The 17,179-nt window shown below is 39.0% G+C and overlaps 1 protein-coding gene across 1 annotated transcript; it reads right to left on the bottom strand.

Annotated features, from left to right (window-relative positions):
- Nucleotides 1-442: 442 nt before the first annotated feature.
- Nucleotides 443-16,308, bottom strand: tlcd4a (TLC domain containing 4a). The gene is made up of 7 exons (XM_079361449.1): nt 15,933-16,308; nt 13,126-13,295; nt 11,164-11,253; nt 9,433-9,491; nt 9,105-9,199; nt 4,133-4,206; nt 443-3,860 (listed from the first exon to the last, which is right to left on the bottom strand). Exons 2-7 carry the CDS (start codon nt 13,278-13,280, stop codon nt 3,542-3,544), a joined length of 792 nt encoding a protein of 263 aa, XP_079217575.1. The 5' UTR covers nt 13,281-13,295; nt 15,933-16,308; the 3' UTR covers nt 443-3,541.
- Between the last annotated feature and the right edge of the window lie 871 nt (nt 16,309-17,179).

Here is a 17,179-nt window from a genome sequence, read left to right as displayed (position 1 = left end):
GTGAGCCTTTAGAGTGCTCAAGCGAGACAAGAAATGAAAAAAAACCACAAAAAAAAAAACATGACACTGACCTCTAGTGGCTCACATAAGATATTACTTCTTTTTGGTCAGGCAGATCAAAGAGAAAGTGGATAGTTCTTCTTTTCGTCCCCGAACTGTTTAATGAGAAAACACCTTCTAAGTGGTTTCTGCATGGATGGGTAAGTCACAAAAGAAAAAGAAAAAGATTGATACTAACCATGGTACTACGTTTTTCATGCAAATGCAAGTTGAGCAACATTCTAAAAGACAATGTCTACTAATATTGTTTATCAAACTTATCAGGCACTTACAACATAGTCCAATTTAGTCATAATGATTGTATCGATGTTCTTGGCAGCATACAAGGAACCCACATTTACAGCAACAACAAAAACAAATAATCTAAATAATACACACAATATCAGTTAATTTGGTATTTATTGTAAATAACAGAAAATGTGAATGACAAATATTTTCTCTTCTTCAATACATTCATAGAATGTCACTAAACACACCACCTACTTCCACCTCTCCTTCATACAACATTCAGAACAGAAACACCAACACCAGATTAGCCGATAGCAGCACCTCTGTATCACCACAGCATCTGCTTTTCTTTTGTCTACTTCTCCTGGATTAATAAATTAAAGACATTGGTGGGCATATAATACAAAATGGTCATAGGATTAATGTCTATTTGAACTGCCCAGATTGTTATAAACTGTGCTGATTAGCATTCAAGTATTCCCTTACTTATTATTTCTGTGCTGGATATCACACTTAATATCTGCTTTAGGATGCTCAAATGGAACCATTATCACCTTCTGTGGATGACATTATGTGGCAAAGTACACAAATAACGTTTAAATGAAACATTATTTACATGTACTAACAGAGAGAAAACAAAGGACAGAATTTGTTCTGCAAATCTATTTGCTATTTTGTTTACAGTGCAATCCCCATGCAATACCACATGCAGTTATAGAGGGTGCATGAATTAGAAGACCATATTGACCATGCATACAGAGCCACTCCTAATTCTACCAGAAGTCGCCCGCAGTTCTGAAATCAATGCATGATTTCCATTTAATACGGCTAAAATAACAAACTCTACACCCTGGCTCCTTTCTAAGATGTGAGATAGTGATATCTACATGTAATGTAGATGGCAACAACCCATAATCAGCTGTTTCATGCTTCCTGTTCCAAACACACTATCTGTTTGGCCTTCACATTGTTTAACCATGCCAAAGTAAGATGACCTTTAGCATACAGTGACTAACCACAGAGTGAACAGGATTCATGTGAACCATAAAAACAATGGCTGCAGGTTGGCACTGTCATATGCTCATGGAGTTCAGAAAGCAATAACTTTACTGTGGAGTAGTGACGGTATGAGCACTGGCACAAAGAAATCTTAGAAACAGTAAAACCCTAACATAACAACTAAGCAAACAGCCACAGAAAGCCTTGATACCTCATTTCAAAGTGATCCAATACAAAGGCCAAAGAATCACTTTGGACAGGCATCAGACAGGAAAAACACAGATGTGAAGTCACTGAAAAACTACACACTTTTCAGTGTTGTGAGGATTTGGATGCAACAAAAAAAAGGTTTACTGTGCAATTATAAGTTGTTTAAAAAAAAAAAAAAAAAGGCAACCAAATTAAATGCTGAACAGGGCAAGGCTTGCTTTGAAAAGGAGCACTCCCTGTTTCTGTTTCACAAAACACTTGACGCAAGCTTTTCGATGTACAGCTCATATAAAGACACATTTACAATTAAAATTCAAGTACATGTTTCGTAAATCATCCGTGAAGTGTCACTAATGTGAACAAATGATACATCTCTCTTTTAAAGTTTTGCTCCCGTTTTCAGAGTTGAACTACGACTCACGTAAAACGGCTTTGTCAGAAATATATTTCAGAAAAATATTCAGCTCATCTATATATTAGCATCCCCTGAAATAAACACACCCTTGTATCCATCAGATGAATAAATGTGAGTGCAAGTTGTGATTAACAGCTGATTGAAAATCATATGCAACATGAGGCAGATGTTTTTTGTATCACAATGCTCTGAGAAAATGATCATGTCATGTTGTCACACACGCAGCTATAGCTATCTGAAACACTGATTCATGTGGGAGATTTTACAAAAATCTAAACTTCAGAAAGAAAGCCAGTCTTTGTCCAAATGAATGTAATCATACACTGACTATAAAACTGGTAGATAAAACCTCCATGGCATTCATGGAAAACAAAGTAGCATGCAGCTTGTTGGCAAAGGTTGCCCAGGGGTCAATTTAAACGTCTGAGCTGAAAAGATATCAGAGACAGTATACGTGACAGTAACTGTATAACTTTCAAAAACCTGATAAAGCTGGATAAACAAGGGTCAGTCTTGGTACGTTGAATTTCTCCTCATCTGTTTAATTACGATAAGTGACACTGATCTTGAACTGGCACTAAACCTCCTAACCTGCATTGCACAAAGTAAAATAAATAACCAACTTAACAGTGTCTGCAACATGTGTTTGCTGATGCAATGTGATATTCAAAAATCTGGTGTCACCTATTGCCTTGATACTTCTTTATGCATGTTCAACATCAGTGTACAAACGAAGCTTAGACATTGAGTTTCCCTTTAAACAATTCCATAAGCAAGTATATCCTACACAAGTCTTCTTTTGGATAAAACAGTAATCTTTAATGGTCACTTTCAAAAAAATGGTTCACCTAATACCAAGCAAGACAATAAATAGAGTACATCGCCAACATATTGCAATAACGTCTTAAAAGGCTGGCTTTATAAACTGAATATCAGAGGGAGAGTAATGCAGTACTCATCCATACTTACTCTTTTCTGTGAAAGCACTTGATGTAAAGCCATCATGTGCCAGTCAAATCCCTGCACATTAAGCTTCCTGCAAACTCTTCTTGAGATATAATGAGAAAAACACAGACGCTCGATGCTCTCCTGAACTCGCATTTGAAGATGATGTGTATGGCACTGACCATTCTGGAGAAATCACTGAAAGTCTTCAACGATCCCTCAAATCTTTACTTCACCAATATTAACTAATATGTGATCACTTTGATTCTGAAACTGGATTGCAGTAATAATACAAAAAAAAAAAAAAAGTTTTTTTGTTGAGCAGGTTTTTTTTAAGAAAGTAAACTTTTTTGACAACTTGTGGACGGGCTAACAGTCCATTGTTCCCAGGGCGCTCCCTTTTGTGTGTGTAGGGGGAAATTGTTCAAGAGAAAGATAATTGGCCATGCACAAGGGGTATTGCTAAGACGTCATTTCATGGCTTATGGAAGTCCGTTTACACGGTCCATCTTCAAATCTCAGTGACTGCCCCTGCTTTCTGAAAGACTGAATCTCATTACATTCGTTCCTGCTGTATCAGTCGTCCCAGGTGTGACAGGCAAGTGTCAAAGCTGCTGCTCGCCAATGCACTGAGACGTGATGTCATTTCATCTTGGTCTGTTTTCTGAACGACATCCTGTTCTCTTAGTCCATCTTCCCATTCTCCTGAGGTGCACAAGACTTGCTCCGGCGTGCCGATCGCAGCACCCTGTAGCAGCCGCGGGCGATCTTATGCATCCACATAATGTTCATGATGTCCAAGCAGATACTGGAGCCGATCCAGGCTACACGGCCTCCCCAGGGCACCAGATAGAAGGCCTCCGTGCCGTAGACTGCATACATACGACTGTAGTAGACCGGCATGACGGCGATGCGGACCATAAAAAAGACTACGGCCATGGCAACGCCATTTGCCATGTTGGGCCATGAGGACTTGGAATAACCAAGTACCTCAAAGAACCAGCTGAAACACAACACAAAGTTAAGAAAACAGTTCTAGCAGGGAAAAGAGTAAATATGAGAATGTTTCGACAGTCACAAGTAACTTAGCACTTCAGACAAACTGTTATGACATCTTTCATGGAGGTTTGTTCTAATTGAATCCAGATAAATGGGTTCAAAAGAAAATCTTAAAAATAAGCACATTATCTGACACTGGAGTCTCCAGAAATGTTGGAAGCTGATTTAAGACCTTTAAAGATCTTAAGGCTAGGTCGTTTGTAAGCAGATACATACCGCTGGTTCACACATGGTGTAGAAAACTCAGCTAGTAGACGGAAGTTTGCAAAATAAGGCAACATTCCTTGGCCCTGAAGAACGAGGTAAGAACAAGAAAAACAAGAAAACATGAAAGGGACAACAAGAAGACACAGATTCATGTCATTCAGGAGGCATACAGCTGTTTTCCTCTGCCTCCTTCTTACAGCAACTACAGACCTTAGGTATGTCTGCAATTCCAAGGCAGCAGCAGACCCAACCATGTGATATTCATCTTACAATAAATACTTTAACAGTGTGGAGAACAAAGGTCTAAATTTAGATGGAGTCTCCACTAAATATAGACCTTTATGTCAGATCTCACAAAACAGCCTTCTCCTACAGGGCTCACAATTATTCCTTAAAGTTTTCAGGTCCAAAATTAGACTGTAACTTAATTTGACTTCCTAATTATTCAACCTAATGAATGTGTTTTATGTGAGTAGTAACTCATCCTTCCTATAACAGGAGCATAAAGAACTGGTGATGTGCAAAGTAAGACAGAGAGAGAGAGTACATCAGAGGTATGAATTAACATGACCAGAAAAGTACTTGATTTAAAGTCAAGCCATCCATTTGCAGTGGCTGCTCTCTGAAACATCTCTGAATCAAAAAAAAGTTGATCTGCTTGGGAGGATGGATGCACTCATACATTACAAGTCAATCTGTCTGTCTGGCACAGCACAATTGTCAAATACAGAAATGGTTTGTCCTCTAAGGATTATGAAAATAAAGTAAAACATGTGAGATTCCTCTTCTTGAGATTTTTTGAAAAATCTAAAAAAGGAATATAAATTAATAATGTAAAAAAAAAAATCCTTAATCAACTGGCAACTACTCCAATGTCACACTAAAAGCCATTTAAAAATGCTCATATTAATTGAAGCATTTTGCATGTGTTAATTTAAAACAGTTAACACGATTATTAATCATTAATGCAATAAGAATATACATTAAGTGCTGTTTAAAAAACTGTAAGTACCACACATCAACAAAATACATGTGAATACCACTGCAAAACTAAAAAGGTAGAAACACAGAACAACCTTATATCATCCATATATACAGTTAGCCAGCCACTGTTTAAGGGAGCAATCCAAAGCCATGCAGAGTAAGAAGCACGTACTGCTGGACATGTCATTGTTTGGAAGATCAGGGCCTGAATCCCATGATTTGTTGGTTTAAGATCATCGTCAGCAGGTTTTACCCAGCTTGTATCTGATCTAATAGTGGAACAATGAATGCTTGAAACTATTCCAGATGGCTGTGGAAACTATGAACACCTGTTTTTAACCTGGACAGAAGCCTCTGAGAAGCCTTGAAGTGATCCTAGAATAATATAACTAACTTCACCAATGTTCGGTAGCTGCTTGATTGAATGAAGATGATCTTAAAACCAACATTCATTCAGGACACCCCATCTTAAACACTGTAGAAGTTGACATGGAAACCAGCTGTAACCCTTAAATATTAAGCACACAGACTAAAATGGTGTAGTTAGAAAAGTACCGTTAGACAAACACTCTTGAATTAGGTGTTCCCACGTTAAATGTGCATTATGAGACTGAGCACTGTGACTTCATTGCACTCAATATGTGTCTTAGCCCCTGAACATGAAAATTCAGGCTTTAAATCTAAAACTGAAGTCCAAAATCACAGCAATCAGTTTCACTAAAATGTGCACACAGAACAAATAATTCAATGCTATTTGACTAGCAGCATGATGTTGAATGCATTTAAAAGAAAACTTACCGTCACGGCTGAAACTAAATATTTGCAGTGAAACATACTTACAACATGACATAAATAGTTTACAGTTTGTTTTTTTTTGCATCACATGATGTGAAGTCTCCACCTAGCATTAGCATGCTAGTACATCTAGGAACTGGTAAGTCCATACTGTGACTGGGCATCATATCTGCTCAGTGCAACACAACAGCAATAAAAGCAGACAAGACAGGAATAAAGAAGTCCCAATCTAGATCAAGACCTGCTCTGGGTTTTCAAAATGACACACAACCTTTTTGGTAGTTTTTGCATGAATGGGATGACACAACCTGACCTGATGTTGGTAGTTTTTGCATGTAGGGTTTGGAAAGGGGCTATTTATGTTAAAGTCAGCGGAGGACACAGACACAGATCAACAGTCAGACATACAGACAGAGATATTAGAAAAAGTAAAGAAAAAATGTGCCACCACAATTGGAAGCAAATAAGAAGCAACAGAAGACTGAGAAGAAGCGTGCATCTAATATTTGTCGCAATTATTTATATTATGTTCCATATCTCGAAAAAATCCAAAAGGTTCAAACAAACAGAAACAAGAAATTAAATTAAATTAAAAAAACAAACAGTTTTGACAAAGACATTTGTGAGTGACATATTAATAATCAAAACATACCAACAAGCCAGGGAAATTTAGCGTATTTAAAGTTTTTAAATAAAGGGTTTCCCAAACCTAAATACAATTAATTTAGCCCTAATTTGGCTGTGTGCCTTGATTTTTAAAAATTGTATTGAGTAGGTGGAATTAATTGTGTATTTCACAAGAAAACCTCCACATAAACACACTCAACACATTTACTAAAAGACTTTAACAACATAGGGCACAAAACTGAAAAACAAACCCTGAAAAATGATATGTAAGATTTGCACTTCATGTAATATAACCAAAATCATAGGGTTTACTCTTTGTAGTTTTTTTCTTTTTGTTAAAAAAAAAAAAAAAAAAAAAAAATCTTATCCCAGATGAATTTGGGATGTGGTCTGAGGAAACAGTAATGAGTGTCCAGTAACAGTATGGCTAACTTCATGTCATTTGTTTAAGAAGGTGCTTGCCCTGATTCTCCAAGTGAAGGGCTGGACTTACAGTCCCTTAAAAATACACTAGCTTAGTCTCAACCAAGTGACACTTTTTAATAGTAGAAATGTTTTTTCTTTTCTTTTAATCTAGATATAGAGAAAAAGCATGATTGTATTAAAGTGTCAAATTAATCCATCCTGTGACTCAATTGTTGAAATGAGAAGGGTTGTAAATCTGGACGACAGGCCTGAGATCAAACAGGTGTCCATGTCCATAATGTTTTTAACTGTTTGCTGAAGGTAGCGTAAAACAGATCCATACTGTAGAAAACAGTTTTTTTTCAAAGTACTGGGCTTGGAGAAAGCAATGCACACTGCATGATATTTGCTTTATTTTCTTTAATCGCTGCACACTACTCTTGCAAAGCATCACCAGTTTATTAGAAAAAAAGAAAACAACGTTTCGATCCTTCAGGTGATGCTTAGCAAGAGTAAAGTGCAGGATTTTTCACAGCGACAATTTGATATCCTGCGCATCTACCTCATGAGATAGTTGGACGTGCGAACACCTCCTTATCATGTACTGTAGTGGAACATTGTGAATGCTACTTGCTTAACAACATTTACATGATATGAATGAAAAGACTGAGTAATTCTATTACATTTTCAAACCTGTAGATTACACCTGGCAGAATACATTCAACATGGTGGGTTTTTTTGTGTTTTTTTTTTTTAAAGGGGCGGGGCTATCTGGGAATGCCCTTTATCATATAGGGATCATTGGGACGGTATAATTTGAGTGGCTTGAGTGGGAGTCAGTTTTCCCTCAATAGGGGGATGCAGGAGAGGTGTAAGGAAGAGAAAGAAGAGGCAGAACTGGGCTCTGGCATAACGACAGACAGGCGAAAAGTACTGTAGATAAGCAGGTAAGTCGTTGAGATTGTTAAATACTGTTTGTTTGCATGCACAGTAATAAGAAAGGAACCCTGTCTGTGTTTCCAGCTGCCAGCATGCACACAGTAGTTACAGTTAGGCATTCAGCTGCACTAAGCTCAGACACGTTCAGCTTACGTCAGAGCCACACAACATTAAAGGGGGTCAGTAAAACAAACAGAAAGCACAGAGATTTTAAGGACAAAGTGAGGGGGTGGGGAGGGGACATCAGCCAGTACCATCATTTAGCATTCCATGCAAAAAATACCATAGTCATTCATTTATAAAAATTATTATCCACAGATCCTGGCGACCTAGAGGGTGAACAGACTGAACAGCACTGCCCTTAAATGCTGAGTACACCAAACTATCCCAAGATCGAAAGATAAACTAGCTGAGCAGCAGTGAACAATGAGACGCCTACATTTGTACCTTATGTAATGATATCATAATCAGGTTGGTGTCCGAGCTAATACTCGATTGACCAGAAATAATATAGAATGACATTTGTTCCAGCCTTACGGCAAAATGTGGGAATAACAAAGGTCAATCATAATGTTCTTTAGTGAAGGAGCTTTTAAAATGCAGCTCATGTTAGGGCTAAACCTGAGTGAAATGTCAAATCAACTTGAAACCCGAGCTAACCATTTTGTCTGCAAGATGATCGTGCGAAACATCTTAAATGTATGGAGCCCCTGAAGTCCCAAAAAGTTAAATACATTTTAAAAATATTGTTACTTTTTGGGACTTCAGGGCCTTTCCCAGGCCAGCTTAAAAATATATATAACAAGTTAAAACCTGCTCAACCTAACAACAGCAAAAAAACTCCCCAGAAATAGAAAAACACCCAAGCTCTCACTGACCTTCTCTCGCGAAGAAAAATATGGCAACGCGTCCGTTCATAACCTTTTTAACTTACTTAAACAACTTTTCTCATTAATGCTGAAAGCTCTCAAGCAAACAAAGTTGATCCATAACCATCCAAATGCTGCTTTTCTGTTGTGTTCTCACAGTTTAGAGTTACTTCACTTTCACAGGAACACACTATGCTGACCTTGCCTTGTTCATTTTCAGCCAGTGCTGTGCAGCTATATGGACACTTCTTAAATGGAGGCTACATTAAAACACCCAGCTTGAAAGGACAGAGCTGTTCATCCTTGGTTGTCTCCTTCCGATCTTGCCTGCACTTTCTGCTATTGGACAATAGAGCACTCACCAGTACATAGTAGTAAGCATACAATGCTGCCAGATGGTGAATTACAAAAAACTTGTCGCCTATCGCCTTCCAATAGTAAAATATTAGCAGCAGATCTGAAAAACAAAAGTAAAGGGGAAAAGGAGATACATGTCATCAGTACAATCAAAACATTTTAAGAGAGTACAACTGATTTGAAAAAATCTAAACTTCTATCATTTATTTTAAAAATCCCTGAGGAAATGATTGAAGAATTAAGTTTGTTACAATTGTTTAGCCAGCTGCAGTCACACGTGTCTTAGATCTAACTTGCAAAACATTTCTTCACTTAACTGTATTTCATGCTTACCAGATATGAGGTAGCCTGTTGTGATGGCAACATTAGTCTTGACCAGTGTAGGATCCCCCCTGTTAAAAAAACAACAACACACTGTGTGGTTAACTGCTGAAGTCGTCACCTGCAAGTGCTTGTTATATCCGACTTTTGGAATTACAGGTAGTATCTAAAAAGAAAATAAGGTAAGACATTACAGAATAATTATAGTAATCTATACTTTATTAATCCTGCAAGGGGAAATCCTGTTTTACTCTCAGTTTAAAGAACATGAACACACACATATGCACAAAGAGGATCTTATGGACATCTATTAAAGGATAAAGAGGTGTCAGAGTGAGGGGGCTTCCCACAGCAAGCACTCCAGCGCTGTTTTTTTGGGTTTGATGCCTTGCTCAAGGGCACCTCGGCAGTGCTCAGTAAGTGGACTGGCACCTCTCCAGCCAATTTCTCAACTTGGTCCTGACAGATTGAGATACTGCCGCCCCAGTAAGATAAGTAAACCTATGCTTATAGTAACTAGAGGTTGATTTTCCTTTGTCATCATGCAGAGGTAGAAATCATCCGTTTGAAGCAAAATTAGCAAAAGACTTGCTCCATCAAGGCTTCTGCGTTATTCCCTTTAAGATATACATTGTAGCCTTTTCATTTCAAGCAGATCAATACCTGTTCAAATGAGGACTGCAGCTCAAGCTATAAGCTATTATGTTAGCACCAATGTTGAAACCGTCTTCAAGTGACTCAAGTGTGGTACTATTATCTTTCATCAAATTAGAACTATGTTAAAAAAATCCCATGTAAATGTGATGTACAGTTCTAAAAGAATGAAGCTACATGCCAATATTCTGATGAGTTTGTAAATCAAGATGGGAGACTGCATTACTCTAATATTGGAGGATAAGTTTTTCCTCTGTAGTTTTATGAACTAATGTAAAAATAATGTCTTTCACTTTAGAAAGGAAGAAGCTTTGAGAAAGACCACAAACACAGTTTAAAACAGTTTTAAAATGTGGATCACCATCTTGGGTTACTTCTAAATCCACGTGACAGAATAAATAGCTTTATGCTAACATTACCACTTGGTTTTGGAACAAATCCTCTGTTACCCAATCAAAGGTCAGCTTATTAGCGGGCGATGCGACCCTCCCAACACACATCTTAATCCATTCTTTACATGTTGCGCTCTTGTGCTTGGGGGGGGGGGGGGGGGTGAAATAGGGTCAAAGGTGACAACCCCCAACCCTAAAAAAAAACCTCTTTGCACACTTCCCTCATGCCAGCACCTGTCCATTAGAGCTGGGTATTGTCCACAACCTCTCCATTCAATTCTATTTCAATTATTTAATGATTTATTAACACACATAGATGTAATGATGTAATATACATACACATAACTAATCAAAGCACCTTCTAAAATGTGTTAAATAATGTATGCATTATTTGTATTGCTTTGTAACAAACTGATTTGATGTTGATTGCATGTTATGTTGCATAATTCTTTAATAAACAAGGAATAAAACATGGAGGCACAGTATGTGGAAGTAAGGCACCACCCGCAGTGTCCTCACTGGAGTGGGACGACAACGGAAATAATCGCTCTTAGGATTTTCCTGAATCGGAAAACAATAAAAAATGCAATGCATTGATGAATCAAGATTTAACCAGCCCTACTGATCAAGCGCTGAGCAACAATAAGAAAAGAAAGTGGCAGGTAACCCTAACAGTTCATGGCCAGTTGACTCTCACCAGACTGGGTCTTCATTGACGGCGTCGTCAAACATCAGAATGTGGAGACAGAAGAGTCCCACCAACAGTGCGTGAAATGTTGACACCGTCCTGAAATGAAACACAAGCACAGACGTGACGTGACGTTCCACTCCTGTGTGACTTAACACTCATTTCCTGTTCAATACACTTTCCAAAAGGAGTAATGCATATTTATCTTCATTCACGGAAAGTGCCTTGGAGCTGCTCTGTAGTTCAGAGTGCTGAATTTTTAGTACTCACAGTGAATCAACTGATTGCCTGTCAGGGCTGCACACAGATGCAGACCAATTAGAGTAAGAGATTAAACACTGCTGAAGGGTCAGGCAGAGCAGCACACAGTCCCATTCAGTCATTACGGTAGTGAGACAGTCCTTAACATCCATCAGTGAGACAGAATGACAGCAACACTAACTGTAAGACTGTTAAATTAGGATCTGCAGAGTCATGAGCCTGAACAGGGATCCCCAGCGAATGGATTCATCGCCGTTAATCGTTTCATTTTTATATTGCTCGTAAACCATGTGATCACTTCAATTTCACAAGTGCTCTGATGTGGAATAAGCGGAGCATGCGACAAAATGAAAATGAGTGACACGAGGAAGTCGGACCATGCAGGCTGCGCTGAATGGCCTTCAAGCTATGGTAGAGCTTTCACTGTTCTAATGGTGTGTGAGATCACAGCAGACTCTCTGCTTCCCTCAAGACACGAACACACTCCTCTCTCTTCTTTTTTATTTCAGTCGAGTTGTTCCAGTCAGTACCAGCATGTCCCCAATAAAACAGGCGCATAACAACAGATGACACTCTGTTGTTTCCTGATCAAATAATCTAGTCATCAGTGTGAGCACCGCGCCCCTCGAGCGTCGCTGCTTGTCGGATCTTTTCGTGAAGATAAAATTGTTCTGGTGATTAAAGGCAACAAGGTTAATCTGTCTGTTAGAGGAAGGGTGTTTCAGCTCATTTCATCCAACTTGTTGCTCCAGTTTGGATGTGGCAAACACTGCTTAAAACAAGAGAGAAACAAAAATGTCTTCCAATTCATTTCCTTATTAAAGCTGTAGTGTCATTTTAAGTACGGTAGGTCAAAGGTGAAACAGCATAGTTTCTGTCTGTTCAAAATCTGTTGGATGTTAGCAGAAGAGAGTTGAGCAACGTTTTGATTCATTTAATTTTAAAGTCCGAATTCAGTTCATTGTTGCATATTGCACGTGTTAAATATCAGTTTTTTTCTTGATGCTAGTATCAGTGAAAGAGTGCATGAGAAAGGGTTTAACAGAAGGCAAATTAATTTGAAATCTTCTTCCGGAAAAGACTTGAAAGGATTACGACTTTAAACTGTGGATTTGTTTAAAACTAGCCTTACTGCTGCTCATGCCGCAGGTACTGAAGAGATGTCGGGAGTGAAATTGATGACTAAATGTTACCAAACTCCAGAGGAAGTGGACGATTGTGTAGGCTTTGAAATCTGTAAAATGACCACAAGCTCAACCAGAGATGCTTGTAATTTGATGTGAACTAAAATGCACAACTTAAGAATAGTTGTATCTATCCATCTAAAAAAAAGAACAAAAAAAACCTTGAATTTCCCTCGGGATCAATAAAGTATCTATCTATCTATCTATCTATCTATCTATCTATCTATCTATCTATCTATCTATCTATCTATCTAGCTCGATAGAAAAATACACCAATTTCATTAAAGGTAAAGTCATAGCTGACACCATGCTGCATTGGCCTGTAGAGCAAACATTAATAAATACAGAAGGCATTCTACTAGTGAAGCAGAGATTATGTGTGGGTTGACTGTGTAGTGCAGAAATGTGTACCAAGCTGAAAAAAAAAACCCTTCCTCAGGCCAATATCTGAGCTGAGAGCAGAGTTACACTCTGGGTTATACATAGCGTGTAAACATGACGACTCATCATGGTCACGTCGGGTCACCTTGAGTTCCACTCCACCTTCTGCTTATCACTGAGGCTGAGGAAGCCGGGACTGATGCGCATGGACATCCAGGGGCTGACTTTGTGGAAGAGCCACTGGAAGGTGATGAAACTGGTCACCGAGATGGTGAGGATAAGCTGGCTGAATGGGTCCATGGCCACCCAACCCAACTGTGGGAGGAAAATAAAATAAAAATTAGAAAGAAAGCTAGGAAAGCCATCATCTATCGTGTCAGTACTGAAAACAAACAAAGAGGGAATATGCGTGGACATCAGTGACTCTGTTTTCATTTGGTGTGCCTTGACAATATTAGGCCAGCCAAAAAAATCACAGAGTGCTTGGAGGTCTTGGTGACAATAACTGTGAGTCAGAAATATTCCACCTGGCAGAAGAGGTCTTGTCAATTTTTAACTAAAAGTGTGTGGGAGCTTTCCACTGACCTATAAAACAGACCTCACATGTGAAGTGTGGAAATTCCCAATCACAAGTGTCTTTGTTTTCACTATCACTAGTCACATCCTGTTGCACAATGCATGTTTCACAGTTGTCACCCTCCACCACTGTCATCAATGCTTTTACTGCTCAGCACACATGGGAAGAGACAGACGTGAATAAGTGGAACGTGTCTCTCTCTTAAACCTGATCCCTGTGCATCAGTCATGGAGGTCAAACTTTTGAACTGTATAAATATTCATCATTAAAAATCCTCCGTTATTTGGATTGCATTGATCCTACTTTGTAAGGACGGCAATGATGTCGAAACGAAGAAATGGGGAAAAAAAACAAAACCTTTTGTTTTGGTCCAGTTTGTGTATAATTAAACAAAAAGTATCAGGCCAATTTTACAAAAAAAAAAAAACAAGATTTCATACTGTCTTTGAGCAAATGATACAATACAGACACCTCTCAATTACAATATTTTTAATACCTTTCTTAATAAATAAATATAATACAGTATACGTCATCTACAAGAGGCTAATGTGTGAGGTTCTTTTCTACTTAACAGAGTGAAACTTGAGTGCGATGTATAAAGAGTGATAAGCAAGGGATGGACTATCCGTTATATATCGATGCAAAAATCGAGGCCCTAAAGTGACAGGATGTGAATTGTAATCTTTAACCATGACCTAAATGCACCCCAAAACCTATTTGTCATATCTATATGTGGATCAAACGTGAGTGCTCTTTATATGACAACCAAGATACCAAATTAGCAGCTCTGCATGCACGGGCATGAAGCCAGTAAATGTATGTCAGTGACAGAGGTGCACTGCAGCCAGTGTATTGAACAGTTTGAAGTAATGCACTGAGCTCTTTCCATAACGGCTGATTTGGCTGTGACAGCCCGTTGGAAAGAGGCCAAATCAAGTTAATTTTAAAGACACGTTTACATCTTCCCTGAAGTAGAACAGAGTACTTCCCGAGAGAGAGAGACACAAAAACACACATCTCCTTCCCTGGAGCTCTGGCCTGCTCTGTGTTTATGCTTTTGTTCCTGCATTACTCCAAAAAGAAATGCTTAGAGGCAAACAGTGAACTTCAGAGAAGCACTGTAGCCGAGAAAAAAGCCACAGGGGAACTGAAAGGCCAATTTCCACAGAGGCCTCCCCCTGTGCCTGCATGTAATGCATTAGTGGGCAGTAAGCACCCAGAACTCTAATGTAGCATGCTGCAGGCCACAAAGACTTTTGTTATAAGATGGGCACTTAAAGTACCCTATTCTATGACTTTTACTGAGGGAATGTACACCTCTCCAAGTAAGGCTAAGTTCAGCTAGTCTTACAAAAGAGCAGTAAAAGATTGTTTAAGGTGCACACATACATGTTTGTATCTTGCAAGTCCCGGGTATGACCCTGTTACCAAGGGCAAACATTTGCAAAGGTCACTTAAGGAGAGGGAAACAGCTGCAACACAATGGAGATTAAAGCAGAAGAGTCGTAGTAGACAAGACCACATAGACAATACTAATTTATTTTTATTTACTTATTTATCTATTGCAAAGTCTGTCTAATGTAACACCCATAACAGGGTTAGGTGAGACAAAACAACCTTGCTCATAAACTTTATTTAGAACCTGTTAAGCCTGACTTATTGTTCTTAAATTAACCTGTCATGTTTCATAGAAAGTGTTTTTGTTTTACTATAAAAACAGTTAAGACTTGTAAAAAATCATCAGACAATTCTTTTGAGATAAACCCCCCCCCCCCCCCCCCAAAATCCCCTTTTTGCTCTTAAAACAAACACAAATAGTAAATATTTCCTATCAGACATGCAAGCTGATGTCAAAAAGGTCTGAAAGTACATTTTCGAAGTAAATATTAAAAATTCACGTGCAGTGTTATTCAGAGCAGATGTATTATCATAATGTTTGGGCCCGTCTATAGGCAGGCTTAAGGTTCATTTTCTCTGTTTCCACAGAGTGAGACTGAAACAGGTTTCCACATGGGAGACTGTTTTGCCAATTGAATGTTTCTATAACAACTGGTAGGCTACATAAGGTTAAAATGCGCTTGCGTAAGACGGGAGGACCTTGTTGTTTTTTTTTTTGACGAGGAAACGATAGCTCCACGAAAATAACATCGCGTTTTAGAGATGCTTGTCAGGATCGAAAACCGAAACAAACCACGGTCGGGGTAAATGTTGTTTTTTTTTAGGCAGGTAGGCTGCATAATAATAATAAAAAAAACAGCTCACACAAGGCCAATTCACGTCGCGTTGCTTGGCCAGCGGCTGTTGCTGGGAAATGTGTGGAGGAAGAGAAAAACATTTCAGTAATATAAACACACACGATCCAAAAGTGGACTTACCTTCTGACTTTCATCAAGATGATTTGCGCCTCACTCTCCCTTAACGTGTCATGGTTTCCTGGGTCGCTTGCAAAGCCGAGTGTGTTGAGCGAAGGAAGCCACAGCCATGTCGAGTCATTTCTGACAAAACAAGGCAGCCCGCCTCTTGCCTCGACACACGCTAACAACTTGTGGGGGATGCAGCAGCAGCAGCAGCAGCAGCAGCAGCGAGCCCGGAGCCGTTTGCCTGCGCCAATGTTGCGCTGTTTACCGAGAAGCAAATCCAACGCAAAACATGCGTAATTGCAGAAGTGCAGATCATGCAGCTCGATGCTCGATTATAGAAAGGATGAGGGGATGTCTCTCTCTCTCTCTCTCTCTCTCTCTCTCTCTCTCTCTCTCTCTCTCTCTCTCTCTCTCTCCTGTAGGGGTCGAGTTACAGCTACATTCTTTAAGATATACACACTCGAACGAACACACACACACACACACACACACACACACACCACTACCACCACCAGTGGTCTGCCCAAGAACACTCACAGTTTCTATTTATAGCCAAGGCTTGTTGAACTGATCCAGGGTAGAAATCAGACAGGACAGCCACTGAAGCACTCACTGCAGCCATGGCCCACTGATCTTAATATCAATGAATCCTCCATTCACAAACTATCAATGCGCTAAATTACATTCATCTTTTTTTTCTTCTGCATGTAACATTTGTCACACGTGTTTGCGACAATGTGTAATGCTGAATGGCCAGCTGAGAGGGCATGGATGCACAGGGTTATTATTCTACATCACACAGCATGATTTGGTTTTAATCCAGTACACAAACATACAAACTGAAATAAAATAAGAAAAAAATAGGCCAGGTAGGTAGAACAGATAATACAAAAATGGGAGACATGGAATACATATAGCAGCAGTTTGAACTCCCAATGACGGATTAAGGTTTTGGTCCACTGTCCTTCCCTAGGACCCAGTTATGTTGAGGAACTCTCCCATGCACATTGATCAGAGTGCAGATGACAGATTAAATGACCAGTGGCAGCAATATGAAGTTACACTCGAGGAGGAACATGACTTGTGTGTTCATTACAGAAATGTAGTCAGGCCGACAATATTGTGAACTGATTTGATTCAGACCAATGCTGTATGATGGTGTTATATGAACACCATGTTATATTATCATTGTTAAATATATTATATTTTTCAAACGGGTCATTGTTGTCAGTTAAAACTGTCCACAGAGCGCCTACAGATTA

The sequence above is a fragment of the Symphodus melops genome (assembly GCF_947650265.1).
Source record: "Symphodus melops genome assembly, chromosome: 14".
Taxonomy (NCBI): domain Eukaryota; kingdom Metazoa; phylum Chordata; class Actinopteri; order Labriformes; family Labridae; genus Symphodus; species Symphodus melops.
The sequence above is the reverse complement of the archived record's forward strand: the minus strand, read 5'-3'. Positions and strand labels throughout refer to the sequence as shown.